We start from the raw sequence: 19,089 nt of genomic DNA, 5'->3' as shown, positions 1-19,089 counted from the left end.
CCTGCGTGTGAGGTAATAGCTTCGGCTACGGCTTGGATTCCCAGTGCGATGGTGTGACTGTTGGTGCTTTCGGTTCGGGGGCCTACTACCGCTCTGTTGCCGCTCTTTGTGTTGTAGTTGTAGCTTGCATCTGGTGTAATAATATGTGGTGGCGATGTCTCTGGAATCATTGTTCCGCTCAATACGTTTGTTATCTTGGTCTCTTCTACCTTGGTTGGTTTCTGAATTCATGTTCTTTGTAATGGGCCTAATTTCAATTCTTGGAATCCGGTCCCACGGAGGTGCTGGTTCTGAGATTGAAAGTAGTGTGGACTTGTCGTATCCCATGCTTAAAGCCCGACGAACATACCTGATATTCTGCAAGGCTTTCCTCCCCTCAAGTCATCGAGTGAGGGAAGCGAAGGATGGAAACAGGGGAGTGGACTAAAAAAGTCGGGCATGAGTCCGCGCGCGCCGTTCGGACCGTGGGGTGATTCATTCAGGGAGCGCGTGAATGGAGATAAGCCAGCAAAAGGGTTTTTACATGGATTCCACGTGACGTCATTCAAAGGGCGCTCCGATGGCCACCCAAGAAGAGGGGAAGAAGAGTTCTTCTCTTATCGGGACCCTCTTTTGTGCCTCCCGGATTTGCACAAACGTCACTATTCTCCTCCCAGAAGATTATAGAAGAATAGCCCGTCACTCAAAATTCTTACAAAAGCAGCTTCTCTCTCCTCCTCTTACGTGGTGGTCAAAAGTATGCGATGTGACGTCAGTGCAGCCCATATATATACACACGTCACAATCCATGTGCGGGGGGATTAATGAAGGAAACTTCCGGGACTAAAGTACAGGACCAAAAAACGAGAACCAAGTTTGTTCCTCGTACTTCGCGGTACGTCTTCGCTGGGTGTTCCTTTATCAGCGCAATTTTTAGTCAATATAAATTGGCGTCTTTTTTATATACAGGGTGCGGCCGTAAAAACTTTCACATTTGGCACGCCTAGCAAAAATCGAATTTCAAACGTACATACCTGAAATTGGGCACATGAACGTCGTTTATTCCAAAGTTTTTTGACTATTTTTTTCAGACGTCACCTCTGGAGTAGCGAATTTTTAGAAAGATAACAAAAATGGCGGACGTGCATTTCCTATGGCCTATACCCACCCGTTCGCCGCCCCACGCAATAGAAGTCCCAGAAAAAAATTTAAGAAAAACGAGCAGCGTTCACCCCCTCAACTCGCAGCCAGAACAAGCGGCCACGTGATCTGGAGCCGTTTATAGACGCTTTGCACACGCGCCAGATTACAGCCGCCATAGCTGACCTTCTCTTGACTTACCGATATGCCGATCTACTGAAGCAGGCGCTGACAAGCCTACACAAACGCCAATGCTACGGAGAAGGACACAGTGCAAACTAAAATGGCAATAACCTGTCTTGCTGTGGTAATCATGAAGTGAAGTAAAGGGAATAAGATGAAACAAAAACGGAAGGTCAGTTATGGCGGCGCCCATGCACAGCTGCTGCAAAGCGTCTATATGCCGCCAGTGTTGATCATAGCCACGCGCTGAGTTCCAGACATTGTTATGGCTCGGCTGTTGTCGTCGTTGCAGCGATTGGACACGGGTCACAACCCGAATGCTTCTCGAGCTAGCAATTGTCACGAGCCCAAGTCGAGTGCCCACGCAATGCTCGGGTCCAATCTATGAACCGCATTCAAATATCGTCACTTGGGTGTACTGCGATCCCCGAGTTACGTCATCAAAGTTTGCAAAGGAGAGATTGAATGAAAATAATCGCTTTTGTCCTTGAAATTACACCGCAACAAAGGAGTTTCTTGGCCAATGGCGTTGCGTGTGAGTATCCTAGAGTCCCAGGTGTGCCAGTAAGCTCGTGTAGAGAGAAAAACATTCCAGTCGAGGTGTTTGAAGTCGTGGTTTTTTAGCTGCTCTTTGCACAGTGATTCGTTCTTCGAGAATGTTGGAAAGTCCAATGTCTTGAAGCTTTTTAGGGGCGTGTATTGGGGTACGCTTAGCGCGAGATGGGTCTGCTATTCGCAACTTTCAGTTATGGTGGTACCGCGGTGTGAGAATCGCGCTCCCTGGCTCCTGGATGATCTGCTTCACCATACAAGTGCTTGCCTAGACCTTCCTGGCGTGAAAAAATAAACTAAGGCTCCAGTACTGCTTGCAGAAAGCAAAAATAGAATGACTTTCGCGTCGAAGACCCCGCTTCGTAGTGCTGTTCTACGACGATCATCCAGATGACAGCCATCTTGATAGGCGCCAGCGCGCCCCCTATAGGTCGTGAAAGTTGCGAATACTGAGAGAGTTTGGCCTTTTAAGGAGACTTTGACAGCCTGGCAACCACAGCAGCGTAGTCTGACAACCGGGCGATGACTACTTCCGTCTGACATTTTGCTGCTCTGACTCATAGGAACTCTATGCGATTTGTCAGGAGTAAACAAGACAAAAGAAGTAATGACATTTTGTGTTATCGCAAAATCTGCTGGTTCTAGAGGGCAACAAGCCCCGCCCATTGACCAAACTCTCTCAGTATAAACGGCTCTGACCCGGCCCTCAGCCGTGAGCAGGCTCTTCTATGGGGAGTGCTCAGGCGATGTCGCCACTCCAATTCACTGTAGGTGGCGCCACTCTTTTTCCAAAATGGCGGTTATAGCGAGGGTCGGAGGTGCGGGCCGCTGCTGAGCCTGTCTAGTGTGCTGGCTCCACTGAGCGATACACATTATTTCTGGTAATGCGAAGAAGCTAAGGTGTTATGAGCGCAGTTCACCTCTTTAACCTCAAAAAACAGTGTTTAGCGTAATACTTACGCCAGGAGGCACGTTTTAATTCTGGAGCAAAACCAAAACAACACTATTCTGGATTTTTTTTTTTTTTTTTTTTTTTTTTTTTTTTTTACGGTATAGGTTTGAAGTTCGGATTTTTTCAAAGCCGAAGATGTACGTCACATCGTAATTATTTAGTGAAAGAAGTTGTGCGCGAAAACTTTATTTTGTGACATACGCGTTCGATTCATGTACTTCAAAATATGTTGGAAAGTTCAGTGTTAAAGAAAGGGTCTTCCATACACATTAGCGGTAACATAGAATATTGTATCTGTTGAAAAAATCAGTGCTGATATTTGTGAGTTCTCGCTTCTTTTCTCGCTCAGCTAATTGTCTTGCGAAATAATGAACTGCGAGCCTTTTAATGGGTTTATGGCCATTTAGATGATTAATTGCTTGAACGTTATTTCCAGCAAAAGAATACCAGAAAGTAGATGGTTCTTTGTTCTTCTCGATGCGCCACGGACTCTCCCGATGTCATCAGCGAGAAGGCTCGATGAGGTTTGGTATGGGGTAGGTATACTTTATATACAGGGAATCACGATACAACTTTTACGAAGCAGGAAGGGAACTTTCTGGCCGCGGGCCCTCTCCGCGGCTACTCGAGGTGAGGCCTGCCCACCTAGCTCCAGACAAGAACCCCTTTTCCAGTCAAGACCACGCTTAAATACCAGCGCATACGCGCTGCTTACAATCCCCCCAAGTGAAAGAACATAGAAAAAAAGCTCCGAACACTGACATCACTTTTCTCCAGCGCCATTCGTCAAAACTGACATCATTTCTTCACACGCTTTGCTATTTGCCAAAACTGACATCACTCCTTCAGAGGCTTTGCCATTCGTCGGTTCTGATGTCAGGTCTTGCGCAACTCTCATACCTTGGCACTCCGGAATGCAATGCTGCTCGTCCATCCATCGGAGCACGGAGAGGAAACATGACACCCCGGCCAGCTTCCCGCAAAGGGAAATCTCTTTACGGGGATGCATTAGTCACGAATGCGAAGGTGGCGGCGCCCGGCAACACATAGAGCACGCCGAGAAAGCGATAAACAATGACGCCAGACCTTACAAGAATAAATTTCATTTTTACATTATGTTCACAAGACGTATAAATGAAGAAACCCTGTACTCCCTACAAAAACCCAAAGACGGAGTCCGAATCAGACAGCTGAAGTGAATGTGTGTCTTTAAAGCAATGCGTCACGAAAAATACTTTATATTGCATTCATTATTTTACTTTTTCTTTATGTTAATGACGATGTCAGTTTTTCATATGCTATAAAGAAAACAAAGTGGTACCTATCTGGAAAGACTATTATGGTTAAATGGAGTATTTGTGTGATCGTGGCGTTTATTGAGGGCATATATTGCCGCAATTTGTATAAATGATAATAATAATAAAATTAAGACATTTAAATACATAATCTCTCAAGCTCGCATATAACCTGTTGCTTAGGATCTAATTTCAAACACGCGAACAAATGTGACCATCAAGTGTGCTAATTATCATCATTGGTGCAAATTGCAGCAGTTTTAATTAACAAGCTATAAAATACAAATTGTCTAAAATCAATGAGAAAATTCTAGGTAATGTAAAAAATCTGTGCAAAATTACAGCAATTGTGGGTAAAGCATATGGTGCTATAAAAGCTCCGACTTTTGACAATCAGCAAAGCTCCAAAAGTCGCCGCCAATAGCCTTAAAACCCAAATGCCCCCCCCCTTTCCCTCGCTCTCCCCCCCCCCCCCCCCAAACAAAAAAAAATAAATAAACGGATTACTTTTTTTCAATTTCTAATCATTTTATAACATTTTGTAGTAATGGACCGAATCTGCCGAACTTCTGATTCTGCAAAGTTCGACACATGCCGAACTTTTGAAGGAAAGTTCGGCAAAGATTCGGCGAAAATTCGGAAAACGCCTGGGCGCACGCGCGAGAACGCGACGGGGCCATAGATTGCAAATGGACGTCGTGTGGTCTTGAGGTTTTTATCGTACAGTGTAGTACTACCAGTGGTTACGGCGAGGTGCGGCGCAGGCGATATGGTAGCTGTGTCATTGTCAGCCTTTGCGAGTGTGGTTCTTTTCCATATTCTCTGTCTCAACAACGGAAGATCGACCAGAAATGGACACAGAAATGACGCAGTTCACTGCGCAAGTGGTAAATGATGCGGTACGTTCGGGATAACGTGATTTTCATTTGACCTTTCCAGTGATGCAACGAGGTAGTTGCACCATTGACTGACAAATACCTTAAAGCACTCCTCGCGATTCTAGCAATCTACTCACAAGTAGTTCGTGACAAAACGAAATAGTGTTGCTTTTCAATTAGCGTTATTTCGTGGTTTTCATCTATCCGCATAAAACTAAACACGAAACTATCATACTCGACGTTGCACATCCGACATTTCTGTGTGTGTGTCCCAACAGCAGAAATCGGCATTTTAAAAGTTAAAAACGGGACCCTGCGAATATGGGACGCACACTTTTATGCAAAGCTGGCGTCAAGTGACTCAAATCGAAGAACATGCATATTTACAATAATATTGATATCTCTTCTGGTGGAGGTTCAACAGCCGTTGCATTCATTTTCGCGCACGAAGCGGTGACTCGCAGAGTAAATCTAGAACACAGTGTTACCGCCTTTTTATCTCAAAACCGAAACTCGCGTATAGTGACTGCGCTGACTGCGCCCGCTATACTACCCAGTTCCGTTGTCATGCCATTTCTGCAAACATTCACTTTAATACTACCGGTAAGCATACAAAAATGACGCCGATACAATTATTTTGCAGAATATTACTTTATTTATTAATGAATGCGTCAATATATATTAAAACTATATTTTTTCTTTCCCGAAAAAACATTTAACTTTTAGGAGTAGTAACAATGTAGTTTTGCTGAATCTTCTCCGAATCTTTCCCGAATCTTTAGAAAAGTGCGGCGAAAATTCGGCTTTCCCGAATCCCTATAGATTCGGCACCAAATTTTTGATTCGGCGAAATTTCGGCCCATCACTAACATTTATAGTTACGTTTAGTTTTACGCGCCTTCGTTTTGCCAATCTCAGCCTTTCCAATTCGAAGGAACGCCTACATGCTTGCATGTCTGCTCGCTGCAGCACGTTACGTTTGCGTTGGAAGCCGTTGAAACAGTAGTGATTTTTAATATTGCGTATACGAGCGAACGCAAGCATTGTGTTTGCTTTAGCTTTGCGTGTTCCACACTGCGCGTGCGCAGAGCTCAAAATTGCGGTCTCGGATCGGCGCATAGCGATGACGCGCATGCGCAACGTGGAGCACGCAACTCGAACGAAAATGCACAGCGCTTGCGTTTGCTTGTCTACGTAATACTAAAACTTTCTAATAAAACAAATTCTATAGCGACTGCAGCACTACGTCGGGACAGTGAAGAGTGTGGTTTGCATTCGGAAATGACATTTCGTGAGCCATGATCGCGAGCAGTTCCGGCGTGCTCGCTGAGCAGGAGAATCGGGAGACCCTCACTAATGCCTGATTCACATGGTGCGAATTTGCCTGCGATTTCGCAATTGCGACGCCGTTCTTGCGGCACAACGCAGTTGCGGTGCGAATTCGACTAATTCGCAACTCCGTATTTTGCCAAACTTTCCTTGCGAACGGCCGCCCTTGCGAAGGGGACGGACAGCCAATCAAACGCGGCTCGTGAAAGACGTCACGGTGGTCATAGCAACGTGGGAATCAAAAATACGAAGAATGCGTCACCTACGTCGTCGTCTTCAAAATTCGCTGCGGGGGTGGGGCGGCGGATGTGCTTCTTCCATATGAATATTTTTCGCCGGGGGATGTAAGCTTCAGTACGGCATTAAAACGAACTGGCGTTTGCGTACCACGAGAGGGTCGTGGTTGCTTCCTTTGTAAAATTGCAGGCGATAACAATTGACGCTTCTGTTCGATCACTTTGCGTAAGGGACTCGTGGCATAGAAGAAAGATCCTTTCTTCAAATCTGTTTGCAGATGACGCGAAGGTCTGTCTAGAAACTGAGAAACGCTGAACAGAACCTTGTTATTAAAGCCATTTGATAAAAATCGAGCTTCACATTTTTACGTATAGTGAAAATAACTAATTGATATGTAAACGCGCTGGACGCGTGCTACACGAGCGACACGCGTGTAAAATGGCTTTAATTACAAAGTGCCGATCAGCGATTCTCTGTTTCTGGACAGACCTTCGTGTCAGATCCCCAAACAGATTTCAAGAAAGGGTCTTTCTACTATTCAATGAGTCCCCTACGCAAATGTCACAAGTGCCACGCGTGACATTTGTCACAGAAATCTCGTGACAATTTGGTTTTGTGCATAGTTTGCGATTATTTCACCAACATGATTGTTTTGGCTTTTTTTTTTTGCATCTGAAAACCTGTGGTTTTTTTATTTATGTCGTTTCTTTTATCTTCAGTGTTTTTGTCATGTTCGCAATCGCTAATATTGTTTTGAATTAAAAAAAAAGCTTAATATTTACGTTAGCTTGTTCATGCTGACCTACACTGAGGAAGTACAGAATGTGTTTTGCACGTCGAGCGTGTCGTTCATTTCATGAAAGTCGGCCAATAAAACGAATTCTGTGTTTGGTAAAGACCCGATTGGGCAGCTTAGGTCCAACGAAAACAGTAAAATAGCACCTTACCCTGTGGGCAATCAGCCAGTACTTTGTCGATCTACTTTGGGCTATGCCTGCCACAAAAAGTGTCCGCCAGTTTGTCCGTAAAAGAGGAAAAGACCACAACCTTTTTATACAAAAAAAAATTGACTGATTTGCAGGCAACAGGTCCGGGGTGGAAACGAACTAGAGAGATGACATGATGCAGGGGTGATTCAGAAATCAATTTTTTATTGCTGGCTTTAAATGTTGAAAGATAACAACTAACAAAAGACAGAAAAGATGCAATTACAAAAGAAAAAAAAATCAAGTACAGGCTCACCTTTTTGGCAGGACATCAAATATGAATAAAGAGGAACATAACACGTTGCTGGAGTCATGGGGTGCACCGGTGCCAAAAGGCAAATATTTGCATTGTGCGCCGGTGTTGCAAGGCCGCCCACTCATCTACGCACGCCACCGACGATCCGAGTACCCCTTGTCAATGGCCAGACGAAATCGACCCCTACGTGACCCGGAAGCTACAACGCAAGGCACGACGAGAAGGAAACTCGCCATGCCTTCTGTTATAGTTTCGTCGTAACCACATAGCCCCCTACAGCCCACTCCACACTGCAGAGAGGGCAGATGCTACGCTTCTTCGGCGTGTACAAACACACTCCCTCTCAACACTACACTACCTCCAGCACGTTGCAGATTTACCTGAACCACCTAAATGCACATACTTCCGGAGACTACTCAAATAACTCTCACACACCAAGTTAAAAGGAAGCTGAAGCGGTTTTGTATTTGAGGAAACACACTTAAGTCGGCTTCATTTCACCTCCAGGATCTCGAATATCGAAATTATTTCTTTTATAAATTGGGGCATGGAGGTTGCAGAAAATCATTTTCAGAGTACCACCGAAGGCCCTTCTTCCAAAAGCGTGTCGCCATAAAAGGAGTTCTCGGAATCTTCCTTCCAGCAGCGTCCACCACACCTATGCACGCGTACTCTTGCTATTTTTATTTTTTTTAAGAAGGGCATAAAAAGATGTCAACACTTGTGCCAGTACGGGGGAATACACCTGGCAAGCTAGGGATTGCATGCGCGGCCCTCGAGTGACACGAGCTTTGCGGCCGAAAGGCCCTCTTATGACGCCACGACGGGTCGGGTGTTTTTCGTGTTTTCTCGCGTTAAGTTACATCTTCGGGGAAAACGAACGCGATATTCATATCCACGAGATAAAACTACGCTAGAATGAAGCTCTATCTCATTTTTTTTTAAGAAGTGTTCCGGCTTCCCTTTAAGGACTGCGCCTCAGCTCAGGATCTTGCAGAACGTGCACTGAAAACACTCGTCCCACTTATCCAACCAAGGATCTCAGAGGACTGTGTCACTCCTCCACGGGCGGCAGAGTATAAATTACGTCCACCCCTAGTTAAGCACATTAATAGCGTACATGAACAGGGAGAGTCCCTAATTTCATCCCCCTCCAGTAGCACCGGTCTTGGTACAATACAAATGTTTCACTTTCTCTGTTCAAAGTCCTAGTGGGCCCCACACGGAAGCCGTCTCTCACCAGAGCGCCCGTTCAAAAGTAGCGAACTCGCAGCGGCAGAATATTGTTGTAATGGTGGCCTCAGCTCCCTGTTCCACCGGAAATAGGTCAGACGATCCTCACACACAAAAACTTGAAAACTTCGTGATTTGTCACCATACCGCTGACACTACTTAGGATTTCAGTCCAGCGCGGTTCCTTTGCCATGACACTGCAGCTTCCTTTACCAAGCACCTGCGGTACAGGTCTCTCACTGCGGTAACCACTATGTTGCATTTTCGGACAGATTGGTCGACGTGCCGCGATCTCAGCCTCGGCAGGTGGACCAACGCGTTTGTCTGTTGAGAGACCTCCTTGCGCCACTGGCCATCAACGATGTTGCCGAAGTGGTCGACTTCAATCAGCATTGGCATTTAGCATGTGCAACTTGTCGTCTTGTAGGTAGTTGTGCAGTACACAAGCAGCGCGGACGACTCCAGTGGCGTGGTCTGGGAGGAGGTCGATTGGCCTGCGGAAGATGCAAAATGTAGTAGCCAAAATTTCGAATGCGTTCTGGACGCACCTTCTGGAAATGGGACAAAGACAACACTGTGATTTTTGTTATTATAATGCAAGTGCAACAATTCTAAAGGTTACCTCGCTCTACACAGTCGACAGTTGAATATTTTTAGATAATCGCTGAGGTATCAACCAGGACAGCGCCTCAGAAAGTCCGACCTCAGTTGAAATGCCTCGTCTCCAACGAAGACGGACGCGGCGATAACATGGGAAGATGGCAGCAGATTTGGTGGTGGACAATTCAAGGCAGCTTGACTGAGGCACTGTCCTGTCCTTGATGCCTTGAAGACGCCACCATCACTTTGGTGGCCATACGCTCCAGCGTCTCTGGCCATAAAACTCGACTTGCTGTCCACGACGGCTATCAGCACTACAGAGTAGGTTACCCCGAAAAGCCGAATGTTACGTCACTTCATGCGCTCTTCCAAAACATGATATGTGTTAAAGGAAATTTGTAGACCCATAAACAGCACCTTGTAGTTATAGTACAGGCTTCAAGAATCGGCAAGGGCTTCGATATGTCCGTGTTCTCCGTCAACGTTCCCCACACAATGAGGAAAATGCCGCCCTGTCTCAAAGCCCTTGGCAATTTCCCTTGGTCTGTGATTCTTGATGGGAGCTAGAAGTACAGCACGAAGTTCACACATGGTTTTACGTTGTTATTTAAAAGCCGTTCATGTAATCTTTACCTATACTAATACTGGTAATAAATGCATCGTCAAATATGAGAAATACTTGTTGACGCTTAACAATTGCGAATAATTTTGTAACTGGATCTGAAAAGCTGTGTGTCTTTTTTTTCACCCTCGCTCCTTTTTTTCTACGTTCAGCTGGAAACTTTCAGAAGCATGTTTAGCCAACTAGCCCAGCTCCAGGCACACACCCCTTACTTTTGTAAGCTATCATATTATGCCCAAGTCAGGCCGGTGTCAGACTGCTTATACAAAAGACAAAAAACAGTCTGCAGACATCGATCGAACGCGACTCACTGACGCATCTGTTTCATAAGTCACGTGACAGGCTGCTTCTTTCATTGCTTGCCGTGCGACATAAAAAAGCAGGGATGCTGCGGTGCCTCAAATTACTATTTGTCTGCAAACTGTATTCGTAGGATGCGTAATGTGTGACCCCGTCTTTCGAAGGTGGCGCAGTAATAGCATTGGGGCCCTCAACATCCTCAGGTCTGCAGCCCTCTCTTCCCAAGTTCGTCCCTAGAATCATAAATCAATGGCTCTCTGTTGTGTAAACTTTTTGAGAAACCATTTTTGACAGTACAGCTTTCAACATGATTCATTTAGATATTTCGGCTGCGAATAGTTAGGAGCAGCTGCAAAGGACGAGTTAGCTGCAGTGATTTGTACACCCGACTCCCATAATTATCTCCAGGTGGGCTATGACACCCCCCCCCCCCCCCCCCCAGGATGTCTTAAGCAATGTATATAAACCTAAAGCCAGCCCCTTCTAACACCCCCTTATTTATCTCCAGGTTGGGGGCGACACCCCTCAGAATTTCTTGACCAATGCATCTAGACCTAAGGCCACCCCCTCCCAACAGCCCCCCCCCCCCCCCCGAATAATTGCAACACCCCCTGATTTAGAATTCTGGATGATTACGTGGTTTGGTAGTGTGTAGAAAGAGTACACCGGGGCAGGGGGGAGGGGGGAAACTTGAATTCATCAATTTCCCAAGACCACCACTGTGAGTCTTGTTGTTCGTCATGATCTACATCTTTAAAGGCCGTATTTAGTGGACGCCGTATTGGCGCGCATTGTTCGCAGCTAGAGCTCAAAAAGAACTGCTACGTACTGCTGGCAAAGATAAACAATCTTGACGGTGTGAAATATACGTTGCAGAAGCGTTGTGCAAATTCACTAACAGCACGTGCTCTCAACAGCAACCGGCGCAAGCTATGGCCCCCAGTGAATACCACACGACCGGAATACCACCTCTATTTTCAAGTGTTTTTTTTTTTCATTACGAGACGCCAGCGACTCTTTCACAGCATGCATGCGACACTAAGGATACGGTTGGTTTTGGATGAGGCGCGTTTTTATTGGCTGTCTTTTCGTACCGTTGCAGCGGCGCTGGTGACGTCTAGAAAGATGTTTGACAATTGACGCAGCTCCGATTATTTCATAATCGCATTGAACCTGCCTGTTTGCCGCAACAGCGCCGTCGCAACTGCGAAATCGCAACTAAAATCGCTCCATGTGAAACCGTCCTCTTTTCCGCAAGTTACAAAAAACGAAATCAGATTTCTTTGCTTACCTTCATGTGTTTTGGGTGAAGCACCTTTCATATATGCGGACATCTCTCATGCACGATGGATGCCCCTGGTTGACACTCCAACCTTGAATTGCAGTGCAAGATCCTGCATTGACGTTGCCGATGACAGGTACCTGAATAAAAACAAAACATTGCTGTGTACATCAATGTCTGGAAGCCGAGAATCTAGTAATGAGTTCGCCATATAAACCAGTTTAATTGCACCTCGTATTCACTCCAAACAGTGAAGTTTAAAGAGAATACCATTTTACCTCAAAGTGATAGCAAGCCGCACCCGCGACGAAATGGGCTCTCTGACGACATATTGCTTCGTAAGCTTTGTTTCCAGGCGAGTGTGGAGTCTTTCAAAGGGGTTCCGCATTATCCGGTAAAATCTTCGAAACTGCTCCGGGTCGCTGTGCAGCATAAAAAGGGTCTGCAGAGAAAAAGTATTCCAGAAACCTGCTCGCAGAAAAGCACAAGTCGACTTACCAATGAGTAAAACTCCGATTCTTTGGCTCTGTTTTGCCAGGACGGCCTGACCCGCCATCACCGCGGGCTGCCGTCTAGGAGCAGGAGTTTCTTTTCCGCAGAAGTAGGTATTCCTTTTTACAGAGCAGTCTGAACTCGTCGTCATCAGCGGCCATTATGCTCTATGAAAGTCAAGACGCGCTGCTATTTGCCATCTTTCAATATGGAACATCGTCCACGTGACGAAGCCACCGGGACAACTGTTCGCCTTGCGCGACATGCCAAGCAACGCAACAACTAGCTTGCTCAAGCAGTTATGAGCTGTGACTCTCCCGGTGTCCTTGTCGCGTTCGTCGTACTCGTTGTTTTCGTCGTTTTCGTTGATGCGAATGCAGTCGATGCAAACGTCTGAATCGGCCCTAAATATAAGTATACGGCGTACTTTTTACCAGAAGCTAATAAATAAATCTGAAAATTTTATAATTTTATTAAATATCGAAATTAGTATCGCCAAACGAATTCAAGGGTTCCAACCATGTGCTTCGCAAGTGCGAAAAATCGCATATGTTCTCAATCAATGTGAAAGGAAACGCGAAATTTCGCATGTGCGGTTCATCGCTTCACCGATTTCGCAGGAGAAAATCGCACCATGTGAATCAGGCTTAAAGCGCTTCCCGTTTCCGCCGCGGGCAAGCGAGCAACTAGCTTTAGACGCGTCGTTTACCCAGTAACCGTGTTTGTTGTCCGACCACCCTGTTACACTGCGCTGACGGCGGGGGCAACACGGGGAACACTACGCCATATTGATTATTTACCTTCGTTCGTATGCGGCGCGGCATCGTTGGAAATGTGACTCTTCAAAGTGCTATAGTGCGTTCGAAGGTCCGGAAATTACCACGGGACGATATCAACCAGTGACTGTGATTAGAAAACTTGACACGGGGAGTATTACCCACCTTTCACTTTATCAAAATGTTCTTCATTCGGTGACAAAACGAATAGCCCTAGCCGAGGAAAAAGAGATCGTTGATATATGTTCGGGATTTACGCCCCAGGATGAAGTGTGTCTGCCCGGTTCTTTCTTTCGTGCAATTCCTATTTTTACTGTGAAATTGAGTTAGCACCGGCAGTACCCCTAAACGTATTTTGTAGCGTGGTATTGAGCTGGACTGACAGTGCTTGGAACCTGTGACACCGACACGATCGGCCTTCATAACAATCGGAGGGGTAACTATTTTTCAACGCTGTCTATTTGCCTACTGCCTGCTAGTGCTATGTGATCGCTTCTTTCCCCAAAACGTCCTGGATATTTTTTAAACAAATCAGGTGTCTGGTAGCCGCTGTTCCCATGTTCCAGGCACCAACAGTCATGATCAGAGTGGTCGTTTTAATGCTTAGATTTTTTAACCTTTGCCCTTCCCTGGATTATTTTTATTATACTTCACCAGCGGGTGAGTAGGCATGCCATTTTATTTCACTAGCAGTAATGTGAGCTGGGGGGCTATGTTCGACAAATGTTTCGGTTCTCCAAAAAGAAACGGAAGTGACAGAAGTAACGATATCGCGTTTGATTTGCTAGAGGCTCGAATGACGAAAGAGGGAACTTTCGTCGTTTGAGCCTCTAACCAGTTCTTTTTAGGAGAAACGTAACATTTATCGAACATAGCCCCCCCTGGTCTCTCTGCAGTTCCAATTTCAACGCCAGTCTGAACGTGCGCGGCCGTAGCTATGACCATTTTGACAATCGCTAGTAAAAACATTAATGAATTTGCTTTAGCTGCAGGCCAGCCTTAATTATTGTAAAATAACGTTTTCCAAGCCATTATCAGAATAAGACGTCATTGATAGGGAACTAGCTATGCCATTGAAGCTATGTGTAGTGTCGTGTTGCCGGTCCAAAATTCGCTCAGCCAGCGATCAGAAAAGCACACGTTGTCCAACACAGGTTGCAGCTGTATTTGTTGCCAAAAGCTGTCATACTGAGGCGACGTTTTCGTTGCCGCCCATGTTGTGCTGCTGTTGCCGCGATGTGGCATGTTTGTCGGACAACACGGGGAGCAAGCAAAAAGTTGCCCGACTGTCGGACAACGTTTTCTGTTGCTTCTGCCATCATGTTGCCCCAGTGTGACAGGGCCTTAATATGCAATGATAAACTAGATCTTACAGGCACCTGGTTTGTTGATTAAAGTGAAAACAAGTTCACCGATTGGTTAGAAGCGAATGCAGTCGCCTATTGCCCCCTTCAGTCTTGTAGATCTCGGTGTACCTGGAACCCCTCGCAAATATTTTTAGACGGTCGTGCAGGTACAGATGGCTTTTCGCACCCGCTTCGCTGGGGGCCCAACTCTTTTTGGTTGTGTCAATGCCATGACGACGAGCGTCTGATCTTGCTGTATGCATTCAATCAGCCTCCAGATGCATGGATGGACGCGACTGATAAGCTTCTGGAACTCGTTATTCCATCCTTCGCAGGTGTTTTTCGTCCGGACTTTATCTTGAAGAGTGGTGTCGTACATATTCCCCCGTTCCGGGGGAAACTCCGGCCTTCGTCGGCGCACAGCCAGGCAAAGCGAAGAATTCGCTCTAGATGTTGAAGCAGGAGGAGCCGAAGTAACACGGAAGGGGCCGTTGATATACGCGCAATCAAAGCAATCAAAGTAGTCCGGCAGATCGCCGATGTCTCCGGTAGAGTTTTCCTTCATGCAGGTTAGTCCTTCGGGCACAAGCTATGTTGGAAAGAGCGGCAGCCCATCCAACATCCCGCACAGCTTTCTAAATTGGTTCTGAGTTTTTGTACTTGTCCAAAAGGCCCAACTTCCTACCGGCAAGGTTTTTTTTTTTTTTTTAGATCTCATCTTAATGGTTTGTATAATACAGTTTTGCTTCAGTTTCTATTTGACATCACCCTGAGATAATCTTTGATTTGGAATACAATTACGGCGCACAATGCCGGGAACAATTTTCTTTTTTTAGATCACTTCAAATATTACTCTGAACCCCAAGGAAACACTTGCATTAATAATGCAGAGACATTGTGCCTAAAATTTATGCTTAGTAGAAGAGCGTGTTGGTTTGAGTCATGGATGAAGAAAGAATAAACAATTAAAACAGGGACAACACAACTACATCTTTCAACTAGCACCAGACGAGTAAACTATCAACAGCGAGCAGCCGACTATACCCAGTAGGAGTAGGGGAGAGAAGGGGAGAGAAGGAAAGATAAAACACGCGAAGTGCAAGTCAGGGTGGTAGGGTTATCTCGGATTTTAAAAATTCAACCTCAGTTTTTTTCAGCAGGAGGGAAGGGTTTGACACGTTGTTTTTTGCTGTGGTCATGGCGAATGATTCTATGATTTCCCTGCCGAATCTGCTGTCATGCCCCCCAAGGATTTTTGTGCCATCAAAGAGGGGATGACAACGCAAACACGAACGGGCATGTATGACTATGGGATGATAAGAATCTGGAGAGGCCTTGGAAACTTCGTTGTGATGTTCGCGGAGTCTGTGATTGGTGCATCTGCCGGTCTGTCCTATGTATTGATGGCCACAGCTCATGGGGATGGAGTAAACTTTCTTCTCTTTGCATGGAATGAATTTCTTTTCGTGCTTGACAGTGCATCCAATCGGAATCCGGTTATTGTTTACTTGTTGACAGAGTTGTTTAAGACGCATGCGGCGCGAGAAGACAACATTCGTGTCGAACTTTGAGGCAATGGATTTTATCCGGTGGGCTGAATTGTGTACGTAAGGAATGACGGCGAATCGGGCTTTCTTTTTTGTGGCTGGCGACTGGCGATCAGGCCCGCGAATCATCCTTTCCATTACAGATCGGAGAAGGTCGACGGGATACCCCGCCCTGACGAGCCTCATGTGCTGCAATTTGAAGCTATCTTCTGAAAGATGACAGCAAGACTTCGTGAAGGATGACGAAAACAACGATTTGATGATACCGTGTTTAACCGACTTCGAATGGGCGCTAGAAAACGGTAGGACAGGTTTGGAAGACCTTTGTTTAAAGGCCCAGCAGAGTCCAGTAGCACTGACATGAAGCCGCAAATCTAGGTACTGAAGACCTTCATTCGATGGTTCTTCCTTCGTTAATCTAAGGCCCGACGAACAAGCGGAAAAGACAGCTGTAATGCTATCTGGAGAAGTTCTAGCAGGATGAATGATTAGGTAATCGTCTACAAATCTGAAAACATGGCAGCCAGGCGCGGAGATGTCCAGTTGTGCTTTTATAGCTCTGTCAACGAATAAAAGGAATAATTCACTGAGAACAGGGGCGAGACATGAACCGATGCAAACTCCCTTTTTTTGGCGGTAGATCCCTTTCTCATGTTCGACTAAGGTGGACTGGAGATATAGATGAATCAGGTCCACGAATCCAGCAACGGAGACACCGGAGGAATTCTGAAAATCCACAGCTCCGTGCTCAAAGATGGCGTCTGAGATTGAGACCAGCAAAGCGGTAGGATCTAGATTGAAATACATGTCTTCTATGTCAAGTGAAAAAATAGAGTGGGGCAAGGAGAAGAAATGTTGGGAACTGATGACAGAGATGAGTTCTATTGAGTTAGACACTCTAAAGGGTTGAGGGAGGTGGATGTAGGACAGATGCTTTTGTAGAAAGAGCCCGAGCTGCTTCTGCCAACAACCCTTCTCCGACACAATACTTCGGAGGGGTACTCCGATCTTATGTGTTTTTGCAGAGAAGAAAACGGAAAAGTACTGCTTCGCTGGGCTACTAATGGCGGTTTTTAGGGACGACAGATTCAAAGACGAGCAGAGTTGTTTAGCTCTTGACCTGAGGGTCCCAGACGGTCGCGATTTCAGTTTGAGAAAATTCTTTGAAAGGGCAGCTTTCACCTTATCTCCAAAATCTCCCTCCTCTAACACAACAAACACACCCGTCTTATCGGATTCTAACAGCTTTAGGTGTTCTTGACGAAGCTCTTCAACAGCGGCGAGTAGAGAGATCTTGCCTGGCTTGGGGGGTGGGTGGAAGCACACGGCACGGATGGCGGAGCCGAGAAAATCTTGCCTCTGTGGTTCTGGGATGGCGGCGGCGACTTGATGAACTGAGGCGAGTTGATCAACCTTCTTAGTAGGAAGGTCTGGGGCGAACTTGGGGCCTTTGGAGAGCAATTCCATGGTGTCAGACGAGATAGCAGTTTTGCACAACAGGACTGGCGGTTCAAACTTCGTCTCGTTCAGCTCACGGCAGGAGGCCGTCACTCCAGCAATCACTTCTTTCCATGAAGCTTCAAGGAGGCGAGAAGCTGCGTCGACGATGAACAGGTACGAAGGATGCGAGCGGAAGCCGGCGCCAAACAAGTTCGTCATGCGGCTGGGAAGGACCCTCCCCAGAAGGTGGAGCTCTAGGGATATTTCTTTCCTCGATATCTGCATGATGCGGTAGCTGGAGGACCAGTTGTTACAGTGGAATCCAAGGACGGAGGCAACTCCAGGATGAGGGAGGTTCTTGCGTAGGTGCAGACCGAGCGAGCGAAGCCTTAGACGGAGCAAACTCATTCTTGAGATGAAGCAAGCAGCCTCGAAGAAGGAAGCCGGGTTGAAGATCAGTGGCTCGCAGTTTGGACTGGCATAGTACATAGCTCAGAAAAATAGGTATGCTTAGTAGAAGAGCGTGTTGGTTTGAGTCATGGATGTCTTTGAGTCATGGATGTCTTTGAGTCATCCATTGCCTCAAAGTTCGACACGAATGTTGTCTTCTCGTGCCGCATGCGTCTTAAACAACTCTGTCAACAAGTAAACAACAACCGGATTCCGATTGGATGCACTGTCAAGCACGAAAAGAAATTCATTCCATGCAAAGAGAAGAAAGTTTACTCCATCCCCATGAGCTGTGGCCATCAATACATAGGACAGACCGGCAGATGCACCAATCACAGACTCCGCGAACATCACAACGAAGTTTCCAAGGCCTCTCCAGATTCTTATCATCCCATAGTCATACATGCCCGTTCGTGTTTGCGTTGTCATCCCCTCTTTGATGGCACAAAAATCCTTGGGGGGCATGACAGCAGATTCGGCAGGGAAATCATAGAATCATTCGCCATGACCACAGCAAAAAACGACGTGTCAAACCCTTCCCTCCTGCTGAAAAAAACTGAGGTTGAATTTTTAAAATCCGAGATAACCCTACCACCCTGACTTGCACTTCGCGTGTTTTATCTTTCCTTCTCTCCCCTTCTCTCCCCTACTCCTACTGGGTATAGTCGGCTGCTCGCTGTTGATAGTTTACTCGTCTGTTGCTAGTTGAAAGATGTAGTTGTGTTGTCCCTGTTTTAATTGTTTATTCTTTCTTCATCCATGACTAAAATTTATGTGCTCGTTTAGCTATTTTATTAGCAAACTGTTCCCGCAAATCCAACAGCATTCCAGACAGCTGAAGGGGCAAGACAAACCGTCACTGCAATTACAAATCTAGGAAAAGTGTTGTCGCTAAATTTGTCTTATTAACTCTTACGTTTTAACAATGATGGAAGGGTTTCTTTTGACTTACCTTTCTGTGCGTGCTTTGGTAGAGGTGGAAGACGCAGTCTCCTAAAAATTGTGCAATGTCCATCGCCTCTACACTTTAGCCCAGGGCGTGTTTCGTCCGGGTAGCAAAAGAAATAGTGAGCTTTTTTTCGGGTTTGTGAAAAAACGTGTGAGCTTCTAACCGGTGAGCTTTTGTCCGGTTACCGGCGTGGAGGCGGATCGGTAGGTCCTTAAAGGAGCCCTGCCAAGACTTCTTTACTGGTTTTTAATTTGCACCAAACCTG

The 19,089-nt window shown here is 46.1% G+C and overlaps 1 protein-coding gene across 1 annotated transcript; it reads right to left on the bottom strand.

The window, feature by feature from the left end:
- Positions 1–15,559: 15,559 nt before the first annotated feature.
- On the bottom strand, positions 15,560–17,644 carry LOC115332621 (the record flags this gene model as incomplete). The annotated part of the gene is made up of 1 exon (XM_040222777.1): positions 15,560–17,644. A coding segment is annotated over exon 1 (2,085 nt), but the record flags the coding sequence as incomplete, so codon positions are not given.
- Positions 17,645–19,089: the final 1,445 nt, after the last annotated feature.

Source organism: Ixodes scapularis, unplaced genomic scaffold (genome assembly GCF_016920785.2).
Source record: "Ixodes scapularis isolate PalLabHiFi unplaced genomic scaffold, ASM1692078v2 PGA_scaffold1__304_contigs__length_218370807, whole genome shotgun sequence".
Taxonomy (NCBI): Eukaryota; Metazoa; Arthropoda; class Arachnida; order Ixodida; family Ixodidae; genus Ixodes; species Ixodes scapularis.
This window is presented reverse-complemented; position numbering and strand designations above follow the sequence as displayed.